Consider the following 24541-nt stretch of genomic DNA (forward strand, 5'->3'; position numbering starts at 1 on the left):
ATAGAGAAGCCACCCGGCTGCTAGAGTGCCGCCGCGCGTGCCACAGAGGAGAGGGGCCTCTCCTGCTTGGAGTCGGGGAGACGCTGGAGAAAGCGGCACACTCTCTCCGCGGGTAGGGGTGAGGGTATGGTTTATGACCCCAAAAGTATCTGAGACAGGACTCAATGAAATGTAAAAAGTTTATTTTGCCAAGGTTAAGGACACGCCAGTGTCACAGCCCTAGAAGGTCGTGACGATGGTGCCCAGGGAAGTTGGGGTACAGCTTGATTTTGTACATTTTAGGGAGACGTGAGGCATCAATCAACACGTGCAAGTGTACCTTGGTTCAGCCCAGAAAGGCTGGACAATTCCAGGAGCGGGCTTCCAGGTCACAGGTAGAGAAAGGACCGCAGGGTGCATTCTTTTGAGTCTTTGATCAGCCTTTCACTGACTACACAATTTATTATACATGTGAGACGCGGGTAGAGGAATAGTCGCTTATGCTTTAGTCTGGCTCACTGAATCTGCATTTCTACGTAAACAATAGAGCAAAGGAAGCGATCAGATATGCATTTGTCCAGGTGAGCAGAGGGATGGCTTTGAGTTCAGTCCTTTGTCCTGCACCTGTGAAGGGAAGCTATCAATTTGCATTGCCAGGGTGAAATTCAACAGAACCAGTTTAGGGTAAAGATCTTGGGGCCCACAGGGAATTTCTTTGTGGGCAAATTGTGAGGGAGGTGTGTAGCTTTAAAAATATGTATTTGTAACTATCTTATTTAGGAATAAGACGGGATGCCGATTTCCCGAAGCAGTTCCCAGCTTGACTTTTTCCTTTGACTTAGTGATTGTGGGGTTTTGAGATTTATTTTCCTTTCACAGGGTGGGGTGCGGTCGGATGGAGGAGCCAGAGTCTGTGCTCTGCTGTGCCCCAGCCCGCTTGTTTTGGAATTTCTGCGCTTTTGAGTGGTGTAAACCAAAACCAAAACCAAAATTCTTTTTTTTTTTTTCTTGAGACGGAGTCTCACTCTGTCACCCAGGCTGGAGTGCAGTGATGCTATCTTGGTTCACTGCAACCTCCGCCTCCTGGGTTCAAGCAATTCTCCTGCCTTAGCCTCCCGCTGGAACTACAGGTGCATGCCACCATGGCCGGTTAATTTTTATATTAACCGTGTTAATATAATTTTTATATTAACCGGGTTTTGCCATGTTGGCCAGGCTGGTCTCGAACACCTGACCTCAGGTGATCTGCCCGCCTCAGCCCCCCAAAGTGCTGGGCTCACAGGCACAAGCCACCGCACCCGGCCCCCAAATTCTTACTTATTTATTTATTTATTGAGACAGGGTCTTGCTCTGTTACCCAGGCTGGAGTGCAGTGGTGCCAACTCGGCTCATTGCAGCCTCAACTTCCCTGGCTCCAGTGATCCTCCCACCTCAGCCCCCGAGTAGCTGGTACCACAGGCATGTGCCACCACGCCTGGCTAATTTTTGTGTTTTTTGTAGAGCTGGGGTTTTGCCATGTTGCCCAGGCTGGTCTCAAACCCCTGAGCTCAAGCAATCCACCTGCCTCAACCTCCCAAATTGCTAGGATTACAGGTGTGAGTCACCAAACCTGGCCAAAAAATAAAACTCTAGAGGCTGAGGCAGGCGGATCACGAGGTCAGGAGATTGAGACCATCCTGGTGAACACGGTGAAACCCCGTCTCTACTAAAAATACAAAAAAAATTAGCCGGGCGTTGTGGCAGGCGCCTGTAGTCCCAGCTACTCAGGAGGCTGAGGCAGGAGAATGGCATGAATCCAGAGGGCGGAGCTTGCAGTGAGCGGAGATTGCGCCACTGCACTCCAGCCTGGGCGACAGAGCGAGACTCCGTCTCAAAATAAATAAATAAAAATAAAATAAAATTCTAAGCCCCCCAACCATCTGAGTGGACCCCTCCTCTCGGCCAAGGGCATTCCCTAGTTAATCTGAAAAACTAGTTCAGGCCATGATGGGAAGGGTCGGATGTGGGGGGTAGGGGTTGGACATGCCTCGTTATACTCTCCTCCCTTTGGGAATTCATGTCCCACCTGACCATCATTAACATCAACACAGACTTTAAGACTGACAAAGCCAGGCCAGGCGCGGTGGCTCATGCCTGTAATCCCAGCACTTTTCGAGGCCGTGGTGGGTGGATCACTTGAGGTCAGGAGTTCGAGACCAGCCTGACCAACATGGTGAAAACCCATCCCTACTAAAAATACAAAAATTAGCTGGGCGTGGTGGCGGGCACCTGTAATCCAAGCTACTCGGGAGGCTGAGGCAGGAGAATTGCTTAAACCCAGGAGGCAGAGGTTGCAGTGAGCCAAGATTGCACCACTGCATTCCAGACTGGGTGACAGAGCAAGACTCCATCTCAAAATAACAACAACAACAAAAAAGACTGACAAAGCTGACTCTTTGTAGCAATGATACCAAATTCTAGCCTGCTTCTAGTAGAGCATTATGTGACAGATAAAGGCCCTGAAAGAAATGGAAGTATTTTACCCCAAATTATACTTCCTTGCTGTATCTTAAAACAATCCTGCAAGGCTGTCTATTGTGGGGGAAATCCACATTCTGAAGACAGTCTCCTTGCTTTGCTAGGCCTTTTTCCTGATCCAGGAGAGAATCAACTCTGATAATAAATAAATAAATAAACAAAAAAAAAAACAAAAACCATTTACAGGCCGGGCGCAGTGGCTCACTCCTGTAATCCCAACACTTTGGGAGGCTGAGGCAGGTGGATCACCCGAGGTCAGGAGTTTGAGACCAGCTTGGCCAACATGGTGAAACCCCGTCTTAACTAAAAATACAAAAATTAGCCAGGTGGGGTTGTGGGCGCCCGTAATCCTAGCTACTTGGAGGCTAAGGCAGGAGCTTCAACCCAGGAGGCAGAAGTTGCACTGAGCTGAGATTGCACCATTGCACTCCAGCCTGGGCAACAGAGGGAGGCTCCATCTCCAAAAAAAAAAAAAAAAAAAAAAGAACTTCCAGGGGCTAATTTTGAAGGAAACCAGGCTCAGAGACCCAGATGTGGATCCTACTGCTCTGGGGCAGTTAGGAAGAGTGAGCCCACCGCTACTGGGCCAAAGTCAGGATGATGCAAACTGGACCTTCAGACAGGCTATTTACTCGAGATCACCTTCGGAACAAGACATGCAGCCCTGCACCCCCTTGCACCCTTCTGCATCCTCCTGCACCACGCCCACATGTTTCCCACACCGAGTTTTCCTTCCAAAACCTCTCACTCAGCCCAGAAGACAGAGGGTCTCTTGGAGGCATGAGCCCAGCCATGTCCCGTCGGCTGGCATTTGTTTAATAAACGGCTTTCCTTCTACCACACCTCGCTTCTCATGTTTTTGGTCTTTGAGCAGCCACGCTTGAGCTGGTTACAAATCTGGTAACTTGTGTGAGGCACTGTGTTGTGAGTGGCTCAACCTGTGAGCCTGGTTTCCAGTGAATGCAGAGATTGGCCACAGCAGTCGCAGGGCTTACCCACTCTTGCTATCAGGCAGGACAGCAGCCTCTTGAAAATGCCAGCTGCTCATGGCCAGCTGACCCCAAGGCTAGGACCTTAGGGAATTCCTAGTAGCTGCTGAGACTGCCTTTGTCTTGGGGATTTTTCCTTCCCTCTCCTTTGTGACATCAGCATCTCTCATGCTCTGCTGGTGGGAGGGAAGCAGCATGTGGGATGTGAACTGAAGTGCACCTGGAAATCCTCTGTGTCTGCCATCTGGGGCTGTAGCTGTCTAGAGCTAGTAGTATTGGTAGTCTGTGGTGCCGCCTGGGTCTCTGTACTATCCAGACCTAACACAGGTAACTCTGTGGTGCCACCTGGGCATCTGTGCCATCTGGACCTAACGCAGGTCACTCCGTGGTGCTGTCTGGGTTTGGGACAGGACCTCAGAACTTCGCTCCAATCTCCCCTCTGTTTGGAGGGATCTGTTTGGAGGGCTCTGTCTGCATTGGATCTGTTTGTGTTTGTGTCTCTGTTTAGTGTTGCACCCCCCTCCGAGGGTGCTTAGGCACAGTCTGCATCCCAATGGCCAAGACTAGGTCCATCTGGTTGTCAGAAGGCAGCAAGATAGGCTGCCCCTCTCCTCACTAGGTGTATTTGTCCATTTTCACACTGCTGATAAAAACATACCCGAGACTAGGAAGAAAAAGAGGTTTAATTGGGCTTACAGTTCCACATGGCTGGGGAGGCCTCAGAATCATGGTGGGAGGTGAAAGGCACTTCTTACAAGGTGGTGGCAAGAGAAAATGAAGAAGATGCAAAAGCAGAAACCCCTGATAAAACCATCAGATCTCATGAGACTTATTCAGTACCTTGAGAACGGTATGGGGGAAACTGCCTCCATGATTCAAATTATCTCCCACCTTGTCCCTCCCACAACTTGTGGGAATTATGGGAGTACAATTCAAGATGAGATTTGTGCTGTTATGACTGTCCTTGAAGATTTCCCTGAACCAGTTAACATTGTCTCTGATTCAGCGTACGTAGTACATGTTGCTCGAAACATTGAAACTGCCTTAATCCAATTTCTGCCTGATGATAACCTGTTCTTTCTTTTTCAAAGGTTTCAGTCTGTGCCCAGAGCAAGGTCTTCTCCTTTCTACATTACTCACATTTGGGCCCACACACCCCTCCCCAGACCCCTCTCGGCAGCAAATGCCAGAGCTGATACGTTAGTTACTCCCGTTTTTACAGATGCAGGTGGAGGAGTAGAGTCTAGACCCAGGAGCCCTCTGGTGGCTCTGTCCGGGCATAACAGAAGGCTCGCACTCTTGTCTTCTGGTCACTTCTCACTATGTCCCCTCAGCTCCTATCTCTGTATGGCCTGGTTTTTCCTAGGTTATGATTATAGAGCAGGGATTATTATAATATTGGAATAAAGAGTAATTGCTACAAACTAATGATTAATGATATTCATATATAATCATGTCTATGATCTAGATCTAGTATAACTTCTGTTGTTTTATATATTTTATTATACTGGAACAGCTCGTGCCCTCGGTCTCTTGCCTTGGCACCTGGATGGCTTGCCGCCCACATCTCCCCCCTTTTTATTAACTAGGAATGCCATCGCCATCATTGTTTGTCGTTGACTTTGGACTTGTTTTCGGACTCCTTGGAGGCATCTGCAGACTAAAAGGAGAAACATAAGCATACCAATATTAATAATGCCAGTGACAACAATGATCCTCCAAGGGGTTTGATCCATTTAAAGGGATTAAGATCAGGTAATTCTTTAGTTATTCCTTCAAAAATGTCTGAGCCAGGAACAGTGGATGAATTAGCTTGTGAAGCCTCAAAAATTTGCTCTTTAAGTTTTGAAATATCCAAGATTAAGTTATCATCCCAGGCTTTTAAATGTCTTGAGACCTTTTCCCAGCTATGTTGATCTTTATTATAAACGTAAGGCATTAGGCAATAGTCAGAAGTATTCCAATCACACTGTAATTGCATAAGGTGTTCCAAATTCATAACTCTGTCTCTCAGCCAGATTACACTTTGGCGGAGATCATTAATTTGATTGGCTAATTTTTTTTATCAATTTGAGCCTGAGAATTCCAAAGTCTGGAGGAGTTTTTTGTCATGCTTCAACATATTGAGCAGTTTGAACAGAATTGTGGATGGCAACTCCAGCAGTTGCTGCTGTTGCAGTCACTGCAGTTAGACCTGCAATGACTGCAATAAGAGTAAAAATAAATCTCTTTGTTCTTTTGAGGATACCCTTAAGAACTTCATTGACTATGTGAATAGAGGGGGAAGACTCCCATGGACGATGTAAAGAAACCGGTATCCATACCCCCTCCCTAGCCCTTACCAAGAGAATGTTTGAAGTGGGATTAAAAGTAGCATCAATGCAGGTGAACAGCTTACAGTTATCCCATTCTATAGTTTATGTATTGGGAATGATAATTATATTTCCAACCAACAGCATGTAAGGGGATTTGACACAGCTTCTGATGGGTATCACCTGTTCAGATATCAAGGTGATGTTGAATGTGGGTGTTTTGGTATTAGTGTAAAGGAGGTAATAGGTAGTGTTCCATATCCTTATTCCTGTCATAGCTGCAGCTCCATAGTTCAGAATGTTCTGGGGTAACAATGGGATGAATCATTTTTGGTGTAGGAGGAACAATGCCTGCGTCCATCCATTTAAATGGGTAAGGAGACACCCATTGTCTCAACCTGTATGACTGCCATCCATCCTCTATATAATCCTTTTTCTTTTTTTTTTTTTTTTGAGATGGAGTCTTGCTCTGTCACCCAGGCTGGAGTGCAGTGGCATGATCTTGGCTCACTGCAAGCTCCGCCTCCCAGGTTTACGCCATTCTCCTGCCTCAGCCTCCCTAGTAGCTGGGACTACAGGCGACTGCCACCACGCCCGGCTAATTTTTTGTTTTTTAGTAGAGACGGGGTTTCACTGTGTTAGCCAGGATGATCTCTATCTCCTGACCTCGTGATCCACCTGCCTCGGCCTCCCAAAGTGCTGAGATTACAGGTGTGAGCCACCACGTCCGGCCCATCCTCTATATAATCTAACAAATAATTAAACTCTGAGCATTTTGTATTTTGGGTGGAGCAATTTTGCCAATAATGCCCTTTTGGAGCCCATTCAATAGCAACACCCGTAGGTAGAGTTTGGAACACTATGGCCTTTGGAGTGTTATAATCATTTCATACAATTGAATTTAGTAAAAAAAAAAAAAAAAAAAAAAAAAAGGCCCTTTGTAGGTTTCTTGGAGCAGTCTGGCAGTCCTTTTGTTTCTGAGAGTTCTTCATCCTTGGAGTTATAATGCAATTTCAGTTGCCGGGAGGGAACCCACACGGGTTGTTGTCCTTTTCCTGGAGAAACACAAGCGAAACCCCTACCCCAAGTTATGACCATGTCTAATTCCCATGTGTTAGTTTTTGCATCCTTTCACCATACCCGCATTCGTTTTTGCAGATCAAACTTATTTCCAGTGAAATGTTGTTCTGTCGCTGTAAAAGGTTGATTTCTTGCTAGGTTTAAGAAATCTAGTGTAAAAAGAGGCAGATTTAACTGAGCATGAGGAGTGGCGGCAACCACCTTTGATTTAGTATCCTGTTTTCGAAGTTGATCTTTGAGTGTTTTATTGGCTCGTTCCGCCAAGGCCTGTCCTTGAGAGTTATAGGGGATGCCAGTTGTGTGAGTAATTGCCTATGTTTGAGTGAACTTTTTAAAAGCAGCACTAGTGTAGCTGGGGCTATTATCAGTTTTCAGTTTCTTGGGACAGCCCATAACCGAGAAACATGAAAGCATATGTCGTTTACCATGAGCTGTACTTTCCCCTGTGTGACAAGTGGCCCAGATAAAATGTGAAAAAGTGTGAATAGTTACATGTATAAAAGAAAGCTTGCCAAAAGCAGGATAATGAGTCACGTCCATTTGCCAGAGAGCATTCTGTGAAAGTCGTCTAGGGTTAACTCCTGAGGAAAGTGGGTGTAAAATTAACACTTGGCAAGTAGGACAGTGACGTACAATGGTTTTAGCTTGTTTCCACGTAAGGGGGATCTTTTTCCGGAGTCCTGCAGCATTGACAGGAGTTAAAGCATGAAAATTTTCTGCATCTGTGAAAACGGGAGTAACTAATGTATCAGCTCTGGCATTTGCTGCCGAGAGGGGTCCGGGGAGGGGTGTGTGGGCCCAAATGTGAGTAATGTAGAAAGGAGAAGACCTTGCTCTGGGCACAGACTGAAACCTTTGAAAAAGAAAGAACAGGTTATCATCAGGAAGAAATTGGATTAAGGCAGTTTCAATGCTGTGAGCAACATGTACTACATATGCTGAATCAGAGACAATGTTAACTGGTTCAGGGAAACCTTCAAGGACGGTCATAACAGCAAGCAGTTCAGCTCGTTGTGCTGAAATGCTCTTGTATTAAGAACATGTTTTCTTGGCCCTGTATATGCTGCTCGGCCATTACAGGAAGCATCAGTAAAAACAGTGACAGCTTCAGCTAATGGGGTGTTTTTAGTAATGTTAGGTAAAATCCAAGAAGTGAGTTTAAGGAACTGAAATAATTTTACATTAGGATAGTGATCATCAATTATACCTGGGAAACCTGCCAAATGTACTTGCCAAGTGATGCAGGTTGCAAAAGCCTGTTGAACTTGTAATCGGGTGAGGGGAACAATGATTTTTTTGGGCTTAATAACCTTGACTTCTAGCTGCATTGCTAAATTGTGATAAGGAGAAGAAGTCTGGATTTTTTTGGGAGGGGGGCAATAACCAAACCGGCTGCTGCAACTGTTTGTTGTACTGCAGAAAAATAAGATATTAACACGGAGCATGGAGGTGCTGCGAGATCAGCTGTCTGCTGAGTAAGATCAGCGGGCTGTGGCTGATTTTGTGCCGCAGGGACGGCAGGTATTGGAGGTTGTAAAATTACAGGAAATTGCCAGGCGCTGGGATCCCCATAGTTTCTTGCCTGTGCTATAGCCCTCATAAGAGGAGTGTCATTTTGAGGAATGTATGTAACTTGTTGCTTGTGAGCAGCAAGGGTAGATGAGATTACCTGCCAAGCAGGTCTTTCATGGGCCTGAAATTCAGGCTGCCATGGCAACTGCGGACCAGGCTTCAAGGGAGCCTGTGACTCCAGGAGAGTCGGATTAGTAGGAAAGGAACCAGGTTTCAAGGGAGCCTGTGACTCTAGCCAAGTCCGATTAGGAGGAAAGGAACCAGGCCTCAAGGGAGCCTGTGACTCTAACCGAGTCTGATTAGGAGGAAAGGAAACAGGCATGAGAAAACCAGGCTGTGGAGGGATAGGGTTGAGGGCCTCATTTACCAGGCCGAACAGGCAGAAGGTTGAGGTCCCTACAGCAGGGCTGAACAGGGACAGGGTTGAGATAATACAGGAGGGTTTTTATAAAGTTTAAATAAGCTGAGTACTTAGTACTGGCTTCTCCCATGGTGTCCCCAGAATACTCTGAGTGCTCAAGCTTACCACCAAGCTTATTGACCGCAATCTTCAGGAATCTCTTGTCGAAATCCTCCGCTGAATCCCACACTCAGGGTGCAACTTCACACAGCGAGGGAGAGCCCCACGTTGGAGTGCCAGCTATAGGGACCAGTCCCACAGGATTGGTGGGTTCTTCTCCCCGTGTGCAGAGATGAGAGATTGTAGAAATAAAGACACAAGACAAAGAAAAGAAAAGACAGCTGGGCCCGGGGGACCACTACCACCAATATGCGGAGACTGGTAGTGGCCCCGAATGTCTAGCTGCGCTGTTATTTATTGGATACAAGGCAAAAGGGCAGGGTAAAGAGTGTGACTCATCTCCAATGATAGGTAAGGTCACGTGGGTCACATGTCCACTGGACAGGGGGCCCTTCCCTGCCTGGCAGCCGAGGCAGAGAGAGAGAGAGGGGGAGAGACAGAGACAGCTTATGCCATTATTTCTGCATATCAGAGACTTTTAGTACTTTCACTAATTTTGCTACTGCTATCTAGAAGGCAGAGCCAGGTGTACAGGATGGAACATGAAGGTGGACTAGAAGCATGACCACTGAAGCACAGCATCACAGGGAGACAGGCCTCCGGATAACTGCGGGCAAGCCTGACTGGTGTCAGGCCCTCCACAAGAGGTGGAGGAGCAGAGTCTTCTCTAAACTCCCCGGGGGAAAGGGAGACTCCCTTTCCCGGTCTGCTAAGTAGCGGGTGCTTTTCCTTGGCACTGACACTACTGCTAGATCATGGTCTGCTTGGTAACGGGCGTCTTCCCAGACGCTGGCATTGCTGCTAGACCAAGGACCCCTCTAGTGGCCCTGTCCAGGCATAACAGAAGGCTCACGCTTGTCTTCCGGTCACTTCTCACCATGTCCCCTCAGCTCCCATCTCTGTATGGCCTGGTTTTTCCTAGGTTATGATTATAGAGTGAGGATTATTATAATATTGGAATAAAGAAGAATTGCCACAAACTAATGATTAATGAAATTCATATATAATCATGTCTATGATCTAGATCTAGTATAAATCTTGTTGTTTTATATATTTTATTATACTGGAACAGCTTGTGCCCTTGGTCTCTTGTCTTGGCACCTGGATGGCTTGCTGCCCACAGCTGTCTGGGTCATTTCCAATTAAGCAAAGACTGTGCTATGGGAAAATGTGTTTCTAAAAATTATGGAATGGTTTCATCTACAAAATAACATCTGATAGTTCAAGATTTCTTGCTTCCTGGGTTTTCACTAAAATTTAAGGTTACTAAGAATAGGAATTCTAATTAATATATAATTCTGTAAATTGTGTTATTGAGAGAAAAAATAATTTTATGTAATTTGAAAGTTGTTTAAAAGTTATTTATGAAGAAAGATAAAAAGAAACTAGTAAATAGGAGAGAGAGTAATAAAACAAGTTTTGGCTATGAAGATGTATTTTTGGTAAGGATATGAAGAAAATAGGCCGGGCGCGGTGGCTCACGCTTGTAATCCCAGCACTTTGGGAGGCCGAGGCGGGCGGATCACGAGGTCAGGAGATCGAGACCACAGTGAAACCCTGTCTCTACTAAAAATACAAAAAAATTAGCCGGGCGTGGTGGCGGGCGCCTGTAGTCCCAGCTACTTGGAGAGGCTGAGGCAGGAGAATGGCGTGAACCCGGGAGGCGGAGCTTGCAGTGAGCCGAGATTGCGCCACTGCACTCCAGCCTGGGCAACAGAGCGAGACTCTGTCTCAAAAAAAAAAAAAATTAGCCGGGCGTGGTGGCGGGCGCCTGTAGTCCCAGCTACTCGGAGAGGCTGAGGCAAGAGAATGGCGTGAACCCAGGAGGCGGAGCTTGCAGTGAGCTGAGATTGCGCCACTGCACTCCAGCCTGGGTGACAGAGTGAGACTCCGTCTCAAAAAAAAAAAAAAAAAAGAAGAAGAAAATAAAATGATTTTATATAAGAAAGGATATTACGTGGTAAATTCTTACCCTAAAGTAAAATGACTATAAAAGAGAGAAGTATCAGACAAGTCAGAAAGTCCAAACATGTTGTAGATGGTCAGTGTAGGTTGTGATAAGGTTTGTAAAGGGCAATTACCTGAGACTGGGTAATTTATTTTTATTTATTTATTTATTTATTTATTTATTTATTTATTTTTTGAGACAGAGTCTCGCTCTGTTGCCCAGGCTGGAGTGCAGTGATGTGATCTCGGCTCACTGCAAGCTCTGCCTCCCGGGTTCATGCCATTCTCCTGCCTCAGCCTCCTGAGTAGCTGGGACTACAGGTGCCCGCCACCATGCCCGGCTAATTTGTTTTTTTTTTTTTTTGTATTTTTAGTAGAAATGGGGGTTTCACCATGTTAGCCAGGATGGTCTTGATCTCCTGACCTCGTGATCAGCCCGCCTCAGCCTCCCAAAGTGCTGGGATTACAGGTGTGAGCCACCGTGCCTGGCCGAGACTGGGTAATTTATAAAGAGGTTTGATTGGCTCAAGGTTCTGCAGGCTGTGAAGGAAGTATGGCCATGAGCATCTTCTTGGGGAGGCCTCAGGGAGCTTTTACTCAGGGCGGAGGTGAAGAAGGAACTAGAGAATGAGGAGGAGGTGCTACACACTTTCAAACAACCAGATCTCATGATAACTCTCTATCATCAGGACAGGACCAAGGGGATGGTGCTACCTCTTCATGAGAAATCTGCCCCCATGATCCAGTCACCTCCCACCAGGCCCCTTCTCCAACATTGAGGATTACATTTCATTATGAGATGTGGGCAGGGACACAGATCCAAACCATATCAAACTCACCATTGCACTCCAGCCTGGGTGGCAGAGCCCAGCAGACTCCCAGAGTTGAGGAGACAGCTGAGAAGCCAAGGTCAGGGTGGCTAGGGTCAGGGGACAGGGCACCCTTAGCTTGAGTGCCTCCACTGAGCACTGGCCACTCTCTTCTTATGGGGCAACTCCCAGCACTGGACGCTTTTTTTTTTTGAGATGGAGTCTCACTCTGTCATCCAAGCTGGAGTGTGGTGCCGCAATCCTGGCTCATTGCAACCTCCGCCTCCTGGGTTCAAGCAATTCTCCTGCCTCAGCCTCCAACTAGCTGGGATTACTGACACCTGCCACCACACCTGACTGATTTTTGTATTTTTGCTAGAGACAGGGTTTCACCATGTTGCCCAGGCTGGTCTCGAACTCCTGACCTCAAGTAATCTGCCTGCCTTGGCCTCCCAAAGTGCTGGGATTACAGGTGTGAGCCACTACGCCTGGCCACTGGATGCATTTTAAACAGGACACCACTCAGGGGGTGTGGTGGCTCACACCTGTAATCCCAGCACTTTGGGAGGCTGAGGTGGGAGGATCAGTTGAGCTCAGGAGTTCCAGACCAGCCTGGGCGACATAGTGAGATTCCCCTGTACAAAAATGTAAAAATTAGCTGGGTGTGGTGGCATGTGCCTGTAGTTCCAGCTACTCAGGGGGCTGAGGCAGGAGGATCAGTTGAGCCCAGGAGGTTGAAGGTTGCAATGAGCTGAGATCACACCACTGCACTCCAGTCTGGATGACAGAGCGAGACCCTATCTCAAACAATAATAAACAAAGAGGATCAGGTGTCTTAGTCTGCTTGTTATAACAAAATACCTGAGATAGGGTAATTTATAGAAAGTAGAGGTTTCTTTCTAACAGCCGTGGAGGCTGGGAGTCCAAGCATCCTCTGGAGGGAGAGAGGGAAGGCAGGCTGTGTCCTCACAGGGTGGAAGGTGGAGGGTGATCCCACACCCAAGACCCCCCACCCACTTTTTTTTTTTGAGATGGAGTTTCACTCTTGTTGCCCAGGCTGGAGTGCAATGGCATGATCACGGCTCACCGCAACCTCCACCTCCCAGGTTCAAGCGATTCTCCTGCCTCAGCCTTCCAAGTAGCTGGGATTACAGGCAGGTGCCACCACGCTCGGCTAATTTTGTATTTTTAGTAGAGACGGGGTTTATCCATGTTGGTCAGGCTAGCCTCGAACTCCCGACCTCAGGTGATCTGCCCGCTTTGGCCTCCCAAAATGCTGGGATTACAGGCATGAGCCACCGCGCCCGGCCCACTTTTTTTTTTTTTTTTTGAGACAGGGTCTCACTCTGTCACACAGGCTGAGTGCACTGGCCTGATCATGGCTCACTTCAGCCTCGACCTCCAGGGCTCATGTGATCCTCCTGCCTCCGCTACCCAAATAGGTGGCACTACAGGCACATGCCACCATGCCCAGCCAATTTTTTATTTTTTGTAGAGATGGGTTCTCACTATGTTGCCCAGGTTGGTTTTGAACTCCTGGACGCCAGTGATCCTCTCATCTGGGTCTCCCAAAGGGCTGGGTTTATAGGTGTGAGCCACTGTATCTGGCCCCAAGTCCTTTTATTGTTGCACATATCCAACCATGAGGGCAGGGCCTATTGTCAGACCGCACCTGCCTATACTGTTGCACCGGGCAGTGAGTTTCCAACCTGTGAATTTGTGGGGCACATTCATCTCCCAGCACTAGGCAACAGAATGCTGCCTGACGCTGCTACCTAGAGTAACACAGTGTTGCAGGCTGAAAGAGTGAGGGTCGTGATCAACTCAGTATACCACTGGAGGCGACATGAGTAAACAGCAAACTGTTTCTCATAAATGCAGAATGTTGGCAAACTGACAAACTGCGTCTGCCACCTAGAAGGAATGCTGAGGGCAGTCACACCTCAAGTGCGGTGTTTCTTGTGATTAGGTACATCTGAAGCCTGTTAGTAACATTATGAACCTGTGATCAATTAAGCAGCTGACCGATCGTTACCTCCTCCTCCCTGCTCTTGCTACCCAATAAATAGGAAGGGCTGTGGAAGCTCGGGTGGTGCCTTTGCTCACTAGAAGCAGGGAGCTCTCTTCTTCTTCCTCGTGTTACCCTTCCTTTAAAATAGTTACTTTTGTTTTAAGTTTTCATTTCTATGTTCCTCCCCCTTCATTCAGTCTCATAATGACGGTCTCAAGTAGTAACAGCAGTCTGCCACAACACAGGAGGTGAGAAATCCGCATTACAGAGGCAAATGGGTTGCTGAGGACACTGATGTTGGTGATCAAATAGTTTGTGGGGGGCCTGGGCAACATGACGAGACGCCACCTCTACTATATATATATATATATATATATACACACACACATATATATATATACACACACACATATATATATATACACACACACATATATATATATACACACACACATATATATATATACACACACACATATATATATATATATATACACATATATATATATATACACACACACATATATATATACAAAAATTAGCTGGGGGTGGTGGCTTGTGCCTGTAGTCCCAGCTACTCAGGAGACTGAGGTGGGAAGATGGCTTGAGCCCAGGAGTTGGAGACTGCAGTGAGTCATGGTAGCACCACTGCACTCCAGCCTGGGCAACAGAGTGAGATCCTGTCTCTGGAACTAAAAAAAAAAAAAAAGGGCCAGGCTGGGTGTAGTGGCTCATGCCTGTAATCCCAGCACTTTGGGAAGCCGAGGCGGGTGGATCGCCTGAGGTTGGGAGTTCGAGACCAGCCTGGCCTATATAGTAAAACCCTGTCTATACTAAAAATACAAAAATTAGCCAGGCATGGTGGCATGTGCCTGTAGTCCCAGCTATTCGGGAGGCTGAAGCAGGAGAATCCCTTGAACCTGGGAGGCGGAGGTTGCAGTGAGCCGAGATTGCGCCACTGCACTCCAGCCTGGGTGACAGAGACTCCGTCTCAAAAAAAAGAAAAAGTTCTTGAGGGCGAGAGATTTCCTTTCCTCTCCCCTGCCTGGCCCTGCTCCAGGGCTTTATTCTCAGGAAGCAGGGACGTCCGGGGAACAGCAAGGTTTGGAAGATGCTCTGGTGGGAGTTTGCAGCTGGGTGGGTGGGCAGTGGGGGCTCCCCTGCCTTCAGGCTGCCCACTGCCCTCTGCCGGCTGGGCCTCACCTCAGCTGACACTCAGAAGTGCTCCCCATTTAGGAGCAGGTGCCTGACACCCTGAGGCCAGCTGTGCAGAGGGCTGGAAAGTGCCTAGAGTGTGTGTCCTTTTCAGTGCACAGCAAAGGGACCCTCAGTTCCATTTTACAGGTGAGGAAACTGAGGCAGAGGCAAGCTGTGGTCAAACACTCCCTGGTAACTGATCCATCAGTGGAGTCAGGATCCCCCATACTATTTTCAAGATCCAGAGAGTGCCAAGGTTCCTCTGGACCAGCACCTTCCTCCCTGCAGTCAGAGGGCAGCAGGGGCAGCTTTGCCCTGAAGCTGTGGCTGTGTGTGCCTGGTGGCTAACTCTCTACTCGGTTGTTGAGGATGACAACACCAGCCTTGCATGGTTGTGGTGAGGATTCTGCGGATTCGCCTCCGTCCTGCTGGGTGGTCTAAGGCCACACCTCCCCGCAGGGTCAGCTCACAGGCTCACTGCCCAAGCCTTGGCCATGACCTTCCTCCCACGGCTCAGCCCACCCAGCTTTCCAATCGAGGGTGCCACAGCCACTGCCCCCGGCTTCCCTGGGCAGTAGGTGGGTGACCACAGTACAGTGCTTAGTTGAAAAGCAAAACAGCCTGGAGGGCTGGTAAAATCCCTCTTTCAAAGGGGGAAAAACCCATGAAGAGACTAGAAAGTATAATCCTCTACTGGGCACCATTAGAGAACTTAGAGAACATTCTGAATTTATTCCACAGGACGAAACTGGTCAATCATTTTCTCTAATCTCCATGTGGCTTCAAATTGTCCAGTTTCTTCAGCAGTGAACTTGTTTCGACAAATAACTTATTCTAGGGACCAAACCCTCAGGGCAACTTCATATTTGCTGTGTCTTTTTTCAGCAATTTTCAATCTACTTTCTAAGGTTTCAGGGCTGGGCTACGCTTCCATGTTTATTAAAGTAAATGTAATTGACAAATTACTTTTTAATTGTAATGTTGAAATAAAGCGACAAGACATTTAGTGATCTTTTTATTATATTAATATACTCAGGGTGAATGAACCCTTAAGCCCAAAACAACAACAAAAATATATTACTTAGATATTTTGTAATTCTGGTACTTGAAATAAAGACAAATAGAAAACTATGTTAAAATATTAAAAAGTTGCAAAATTTCATTAAAAATATTTACATTTGTATCCTAATGCCAATTTATACATACAATCCTTTTAAATTAGATTTAATGGAGTATCTTAACATACGAAATTAATAGAAATAAATATTAAATATTCAGAACATACTCATGAGTGAAAATTCAATTATTAAGTAGTATTCCTAATTTAGATATTTATTTATGAATGACCAAGGGATTTTACAGTTCCTTTTAAATTTTTTTGTACTTGATTCTTGGTCCCTTAAAAATATATAACCCTGTAAAACTCTCGATAGCCACTAATCGCTGGTAGGATCATTTCAACAAAAACACACGATTGGGCCAGGCGCGGTGGCTCACGCCTGTAATCTCAGCACTTTGGGAGGCTGAGGTGGGTGGATCACAAGGTCAGGAGTTTGAGACCAGCCTGGCCAATATGGTGAAACCTCGTCTCTACTAAAAATACAAAAAAATTAGCCAGGCGTGGTGATGCACGCCTGTAATCCCAGCTACTCGGGAGGCTGAGGCAGGAGAATCGCTTGAACCCGGGAGGTGGAAGTTGCAGGGGGCGAAGATTGCGCCACTGCACTCCAGCTTGGGCAACAGAGCAAGACTCCGTCTCAAACCCCACCACCCCTGCAAAAAAAACCAAAAAAAAAACAAAAAAAACCCCACGATTCTTCTGTAACTAACAAAAGAGGAATCTGTTTTAAATGAACCCAAGTTTGCTTGTCAATCACTAAAAATGAAGTGTTTTTATAAATATTTTCTTTAAGTTACAACATATAGAAAACATGTATATATGTGTATATATATGTATTTCTTAAAAGTGTTGATTGGTGAGAAAAGAATAATTCCTTGGTTAACTTTTCTCATTCTTATTTTGTTTAAAGAAGTGTTTTGTCTGTATTTTTAATGGCCAACATCTCTTTGAAACCAGAAAAAATCATTTTACAGACATCTTGGTATCTATACTCTGTTTTGTCTATAAACTTTAAAGTTATTTCTCTCTTTATACTTTTTTTTTTTTTTTGAGACGGAGTCTTGCTCTGTCACCTGGGCTGGAGTGCAGTGGCATGATGTGGGCTCAATGCAACCTCCACCTCCAGGGTTCAAGCGATTTTCCTGCCTCAGCCTCTCCAGTAGCTGGGACTACAGGCCACCACGCCTGGCTAATTTTTGTATTTTTAGTAGAGATGGGGTTTCACCATGTTGGCCAGGCTGGTCTCGAACACCTGACCTCAGGTGGTCCGCCCGCCTCAGCCTCCCAAGGTGTTGGGATTACTGCGTGAGCCACCACACCCAGCCTCCTCTCTCCTTATACTTTAAACACATTTAACCTGGGCATGGTGGATCACACCTGTAATCCCAGCACTTTGGGAGGCTGAGGTGGTCAGATCATGAGGTGAGGAGTTTGAGACCAGCCTGGCCAACATGGTGAAACCCCATCTCTACTAAAAATACAAAAAATTAGCCGAGCATGGTGGTGTGCACCTGTAATCCCAGCTACTAGGGAGGCTGAGGCAGGAGAATTGCTTGAACCCAGGAGGCGGAGGTTGCTGTGAGCCAAGATCACGCCATTGCACTCCAGCCCCGGTGACAGAGTGAGACTCCGTCTTGAACAGACAAACAACATTTAGCAGAGCATATTCTTAAAGGTTCTTGGTAGGTCTTATATCTTACTCAGTATTCTGAGTCAACCAGAGGTATTAGTTTACCAAACGTGGAGATTAATTCATGCAAATTCATGGTTATTAATGTATCCAGGCCAGGGAGTACATTATTCAAATAGGGATTAGTTTTTAGATATTTTGTTGTTTCACACGGTTAGCAATTAAAACATATTTATATACTAATTGCATTAATACAAACTCCATCAACCCAAACCTTTCTATCATTGTTGAAGTCTGCCCATGCAACACCAGCCCTGGGCACCGGGTGGGAGGGGACTGCCCTTCAGTCCGTGGTAGCCTAGGCCCCTGGGAACACAGGCTGGGGCAGCGAGAGGGTGGATGCTTCCAGACAGACCCTGACTCCCTCCACATGGCTGCCTGGATGTGACACAGGCCCAACCAAAGCAATGGACAAAACCCCCAGCTCACTCCCACAGGAGGGGATGGCTGGTTAGGAGACTGTTTTTTGAGGGTTGGTTTCATCATTTTAAGCAATGTGATGGTGTTTTAAACATCCTATCAACTGTTTGAAGAAAGTAAACTTACGGATCCAATCATAACGTGGATGTGGAAGGGGCGGGAGGCCCATACCAGTGGGCTTCTGCCTGCTGTGAACACAGGGTGATCAGGTGGAAATTCATTTAACAGTGACTTCCTCCACATGTCTTTAGGAATTTGAAAGTGTGGAGAATGTGAAGCGCCTCTGAGCGAAGGCACGGGAAGGGCCCACACCTGTGTCTACCTCAGTTCCAGCAGGGAGCTGACGCCTGTCACAGAGGCAGCACTACTGGAGAAGCATCCAGCAAGGTGCGGCTGAGGTGGGACCAATTCTCAAAAAAACTACGATTTAAAAAGAGATGTTCTCTTTTGCCTTTATTTCTTGCTATAGTAGGAATGTGAGTTCTGCTACCCGGGACTGAGTGCACTGGGCAGCAGGCCCAGCAGATGGGGCCTGCAGGGAGAAGGCACGGCTGGAGGCCCATGTGCACCGCCACTCTTCTGGAACCATGCTGGCCGAGCCACAGCCCTGCGGAAATTCTACTGCGTGTGGCAGAGACCGATGTGCAAAAGGTTTCTGGTGAATATTTTATGGAAATTGCTCCAAGCACTAAGGAAAGCGGGACCGTGCCTGTGCTGACGGTGGCCTTGCGCTAGCGCCTCCTGGGTGGTGCTCTCCAGCTCTCTCCAAACAGGACGCTTCCTCTTCTGATTCTAAGGAAGGCCTGAGACAGCCCTGAAGGCTTAATGTACAGTGTGGCCAGGTCCTGGCGCTGCACACAGGATCTTTGGTTAGTTCCATACATATCATTTGCATGAAAGCTGACGGCACAGACATGTAAGAGGCATGCACGACTGGGAGCTGGGGACAGCAGCCAAAGCATGGGTTCACCAAAGCCAGAGAGTTCTGGACAAATGGTGTAGAATCAGGAGACCTGCTCCGTCCCTTACAGAGACAAAGGAGCCTGAGCACCACGTCAGCACTTGGCGTGCGTCCTGCTGGAGCTCTTGCTCAGTCCGCCCTTCGGGGTGGGGATCTTGCTTCCGGCCTTTGACCCCGAGGGGCCTGATGTGGCCACAGCTGAGCTTTTGCCTGCAGAGCAAGCACAGGACCCGCATTAGGAGGGGCGCTCCTACCCATGGACCAGGTGCAGAACCTGTGGCCACAGTGTCAGTGGCCGGGAGTGATCAGACACCCAGCAACAACATCCGAGGGCCATGCTGATGGCCATCACCCGACTACAGGAGCCAGGGCTGAGCCTGGTAGGGTCTACTCTTCAGTTTCCTATTTTTTTTTTTTTTTTTTGAGACTGAGTCTCACTCTGTCACCCAGGCTGGAGGTCAGTGGCGCAATATTGGCTCACCACAACCTCCACCTCCCGGGTTCAAGCAATTCTCCTGCTTCAGCCTCCTGTGTAGCTGGACTATAGGTGCCTGCCACTGTGCCTGGCCAATTTTTTATAGGGTTTCACCATGTTGGCCAGGCTGATCTCGAACTCCTGACCTCAAGTGATCTGCCTGCCTTAGCCCCCAAAGTGCTGGGATTATAGGCGTGAGCCACTGTGCCTGGCCAGCTTCCTGATTCTAAACACTTGAGTCAGTGATGTAGAAAGAGCGGAGGACTGGAGTGTGAATCCTAGGCCACCCGTGGAGCCTTCGCACTGCACAGCCAGTTTGCACATGGAGAAGGATTTTGGTCACACGATTATGATTATTAGCCTGCTTACTAAGGAACCAGAACATGAAGAGAGGCTGGGATGCTTTTTTTCGCTTTTAAAGGGATGGGGTCTTGCCATGTTGCCCTGGCTGGGGATGCTCTTTTGAATAAGTCAAAATGGAGGGATGCAGACTACACCCGCTCAGCGGCGCTGGCCCTCACCTGGCTGCAGTGCCGGGGCCTTCTGCAGAATGTGTGTCTTGCGCAGGTTCATGCTGCAGCCGGCTGGACCCATCAGGTGAGCTTTCCATGCCTGTAGCAGAGGAGGCACACAGAGTGTTAATCAGGCGAGACGGACCTGGCATGCTAACTCAGACCCAAAAGGACTTGCTGTGCAAGCTGAAAACGAGGGGCGGCCGCTCCAGCAAGAGCCGCAGAAGAGCGGCTCCCTCACCTGGGCACCTCCTTTCGGATATGTTATGATAGCCTCTGCAGTCTGTGCGGGGTACAACTCAGGAAGCACGAAGTCCTGTCGCCAGACAAGCCTGCATCTCACATCCCCACCCAGCCACACAGGGCCCTTGGCGTCAGTGACTCTGAGCACAGCAGAGCGTGCACGCAAATGCAAGGGTGAGAAGCAGAGCGCCCGCGTGATGATTACGTTCCAGGCCAGAAGACAGAATGCGCCAGGCCCCGCGGGCTCCCTGCCAGCCTGCTGCCCATGGTTCCTGGTGGGGTTCCCACTCTCTTCATCCCTGCTCTTCCTGAGCCACGCCACATGCACTTGCCCTGCAGAATGTGGGGCTTACGCAGGCCTGACTGCCTGGGCAGCTAGCTTCTTTCCTTGAGGACCAGCTGTGGGACCATCTGCATGGGGACAGGGAGCTCATCCCGTCCCCCTGTTGGATATAAAAGCGGGACCGCTGATTCCCTGAGTCTTCTGGACATTCGGGTTGTTCCTGGTTTCTTCCCTTCTATTTAAACAACACTCACGAGGCTGGGCGCGGTGGCTCACGCCTGTAATCCCAACACTTTGGGAGGAAGAGGTGGGTGGATCACCTGAGGTCAGGATTTTGAGACCAGCCTGGCCAGCTTGGTGAAACCCCATCTCTACTAAAAATATAAAATTAGCTGGGTGTGGTGGCGCATCTCGTGTCCCCACCAGCTAATCCCAGCTACTCAGGAGGCTGAGGCAGGAGAATTGCTTGAACCCGGGAGGTGGAGGTTGCAGTGAGCCGAGATCACATCAGTGCACTCCAGCCCAGGTGACAGGGTGGGACTCCGTCTCAAAAACAAACAATGCTCCCCAGGGACACTGCTCCAGCCGCTCTCCCATTCTCTGGGGGACCAGTATCTCCACCAGACACAGCCCTGCTTCTCCCTGCTTCCTCTCTCACTCTCACCAGTGGCTGTCAGTTTCTGGCCGCCTGCAGCAGCCCTCAAGATGCTAGAGCACCTACATCCCCAGCCCAGCCCACTCCTGTCCCGCTTTAGCTGCTCCCGGCAGGCCTGGGTTCTGGTCTTTCCAGGTCACTGGCAACCTTTATGTCCCTAAAGCTGGGGCGACTTCTCGTCAGGACGTGGCCCATCAGCACATGGGGTGCAGTTGCTTCTTCCTCCCCTGTGGAGGGTCACGGCCTGCCCTAAGGCTCCAATTCCTCCCTCCCCAGCACAGAGGTGGCGGGTCCCTCTCCATCCTTTGAATCTGGGTGACCGTGGCTCACTTTGGCCAATGGGACAGTGGCAGACATGTGGCAGGGCAGGCTGAAATGAACTCATGTGCCTGGGCTTGTCTTGCTGTTGCCCTCTGCCACTGCCACGGGAACGCCATGCCCAGGCTGGCGTGCTGGGGTCAGACACAGGAAGCAAAGCTGAGGTGCCGCAGCTGCCTCCAAGACCATCCTTGATCAGTCACCGGCTGTGGACCCCAGGCACACGTGTGTGAGCCTAGTCAGGGCCAGCAGAGCTGCCTGGCCGCCCTATGGCCAAGTACAGATGCAAGAGCCGGGCGCCTGCGATCAGCTGAGCCCAGCCAGGCCAGCAGGCTCTGACGGGCTGTGCTCTGGGGCCTCCAGGACGCCACCCTCGTCAGGCTTCCTCCCCAATGCATTTCTTCCCCAGCGCCTGGTTTGCCTTCTTCCTCCCACTGTGCCTGGGGCTTAGCCTGTGGGCCTCTCCTCTGTCTACACTTGCTCTTTAGAAGAGTGCTTCCAGTATCATGACCTTAAACCCACTTATTATACACGCTTACAAATCCCACGTTTCCACCTGCAGCCACCCGTCTACCAGCTTGTGCGTCTGACAGGCATTTTAACTCCACAGCTCCAGGCTAAGCTCCTGAGCGCCCTGGGTTCCTGACCGCAGTCACTCCCTCACCATGTCATGAGGACTCCACCAGCCAAGTCCTGGGTCTGCCTGCAGTGCATGTCCAGAATCTGACCACTTCTTGCCACTTAGCTCTCTGCTACCACCCGACCTGTCCCACAGGCTGCTCTCAACAGAGCAGCAAAAGTGGCTGGCACGGGGCCCACCAGCTCATGCCCACTCTTCCGCTCAAACCCTGCAGGGACGTTGCCTTCCACTCACTTTGAGGAATAATGGTCAATGATTTTTCATCCCCAGCATTGCCTTTCAGTCTATTTATGTCCTTTGATGAAGAGGAGGTTCTCACCTTTTACAATTTAATAGTTTTAATATAAAATGACTGTACAGTTCAGTAGTGTTAAGCATATTGACGATGCTTCACTCCAGAACTCTTTTCATTTTACAAAACCCAAACTCTGCCCCGAGGTTCTTCATTTTAATCGAATTGAGTTGATCAGCCTCTTCCATCAAGGCTTAAGCTTTGTGTCCTGTTTGAGAAATCCCTTCCTATTCTGAAGCCTGTTCTCTTATCTCTAGCATCTCCTGACAGATTCATAATTGGGCCTTTCACATGTGAATCTCAGATCCACTCGGAGCTTTCTTCTGAGCAAACTTCACTGTTTACCCCCCTTCACATCATTCAGAAAAATTCCAGATGTTAGAATTAGCACAAAAGGACTTTAAAGCAGATACCTAGTATGTTCAAGGACTTAAACGTGCAATGAAGTGCTACTGGTCTATTAGAACCCGGGTGAACCTTGAAAACATGTTAAGTCACAGACACAAAGGCCGCAGAGTGTCCGATTCCATTTACAGGAAATGTCCACAGTAGGCAAATCCATGTAAACCAAAACTAGACAGATGGTTGCCAGGGGCTGGGGAGAAAAGGGGCGACACGTAGGCAGTGCCGTCTTTTGGGTGATGGAAAAGTTCCACGTGTGCGGATGGTTGCACAACCCTGAATACATGAAAACCCGCTATCTGTCCATGGGGAGAGGCTGTGCAGACCAGATCTCCGTGAAGCCGTTAAAAGCAGGTGATCTTAGCGAGTGAACAGCTGTGAATCTCGGCAGAGAAATGGAACCTGTAGAGAAATCCCAGCCAAACACAAATACTAGAATTGGAAAGTACAAGACTGGAAATGAAAAAGTCACTTAACAGAGGACTGGAGATGGAAGGAGAAAGGGCACGGGGCCATTCAACTAGAACAGAAAGGAAACACTGGACAAAGCCCAGTGACCCACAGAACAGATCGAGCAGTCTTCATACTCACGAGCCTGCAGGCAGGAGAGAAGGGAGGGAATGCTGAAGAGAGGAAAAATATTTGAAGAACGAATGGCACAACAATTCACACGAAATTAGAAATACGTGTCTCAGCAGGCTGGAGCGGCAGAGTCTCCTGCTGGCCTCAAGGAAGTGAGCTGTCCAGCAGAGAGGCCCCCGGTGCTGACGGTGGGGGCCTCCAGGAGCTGAGTGGCTCCGGGTTGACAGCCCCCAAGAACATATTACTGCTGGCTGCTGGGATGAGCCTGGAAGTGAGTCCTTCCCTAGCAGGGCCCACAGATGAGAAGGAAGCCTGGCTCCGGACCCAGGGAACCCATGAGGTAATAAGTGAGTGCCTATTATCTGCTTACGCTGCAAGGTGTGTGGTGATGTGTAAGGGAGTGCAGATAATTAGATACAGGGAAAGCAGATGACACATGAGACACGCCTGGTGACAGCCTTACAGGTACTACCTGTAAGAGGATGTCAATTCAAATCAGATGTTGGGAACAAGAAGGGAAGGAAGAAAAGGCGGTTACAGGAGAATCTGAGTACTGCTCCTAGTAGGAAACCAATGGCAGTAACTGAAATCAGAGGGGACGATGGGCATTGCATGGAAGGATGAGTAAAGGTAACAACCCGCAGGCAAACACAAAGGCTCCTACGTTCTGGAAATAACCAGGGGAAAAGATGTATGTGCAGTGAGAGCTGCTTATATTGGGTAGAAAAGGGGCAGGATGCCCTGTAGGAAAAGCAGCCCCTGGAGGAAGGCGGATGGAAGCAGGGCGGGACGGCAGCCTCTGTCTGGGGTGGAGGAAGGCGGATGGAAGCAGGGCGGGACGGCAGCCTCTGTCTGGGGTGGAGGAAGGCGGATGGAAGCAGGGCGGGACGGCAGCCTCTGTCTGGGGTGGAGGAAGGCGGATGGAAGCGGGGCGGGACATCTTGGAAGATGCCTGATTCTATTGACCCGGAAACATGTCTTCTGTAATTACAGAACTTAATTCTCTAAAGTCCCC

The 24541-nt window shown here is 48.5% G+C and overlaps 1 protein-coding gene across 1 annotated transcript in view; it reads right to left on the bottom strand.

Annotated features, from left to right (window-relative positions):
• Nucleotides 1-15935: 15935 nt before the first annotated feature.
• CEP104 (centrosomal protein 104) overlaps nucleotides 15936-24541 on the bottom strand; it is a 45919-nt gene continuing 37313 nt past the window's right edge. Inside the window, exons 21-22 of the mRNA XM_030805300.1 lie at nucleotides 20121-20211; nucleotides 15936-19334 (exon numbers count right to left, since the gene is read on the bottom strand). Of these exons, the coding sequence (XP_030661160.1) occupies nucleotides 19219-19334; nucleotides 20121-20211 (207 nt within the window). The 3' untranslated portion in view covers nucleotides 15936-19218. The remainder of the gene's footprint in view (nucleotides 19335-20120; nucleotides 20212-24541) is intronic.

Source organism: Nomascus leucogenys, chromosome 24 (genome assembly GCF_006542625.1).
Source record: "Nomascus leucogenys isolate Asia chromosome 24, Asia_NLE_v1, whole genome shotgun sequence".
NCBI classification, from domain to species: Eukaryota; Metazoa; Chordata; class Mammalia; order Primates; family Hylobatidae; genus Nomascus; species Nomascus leucogenys.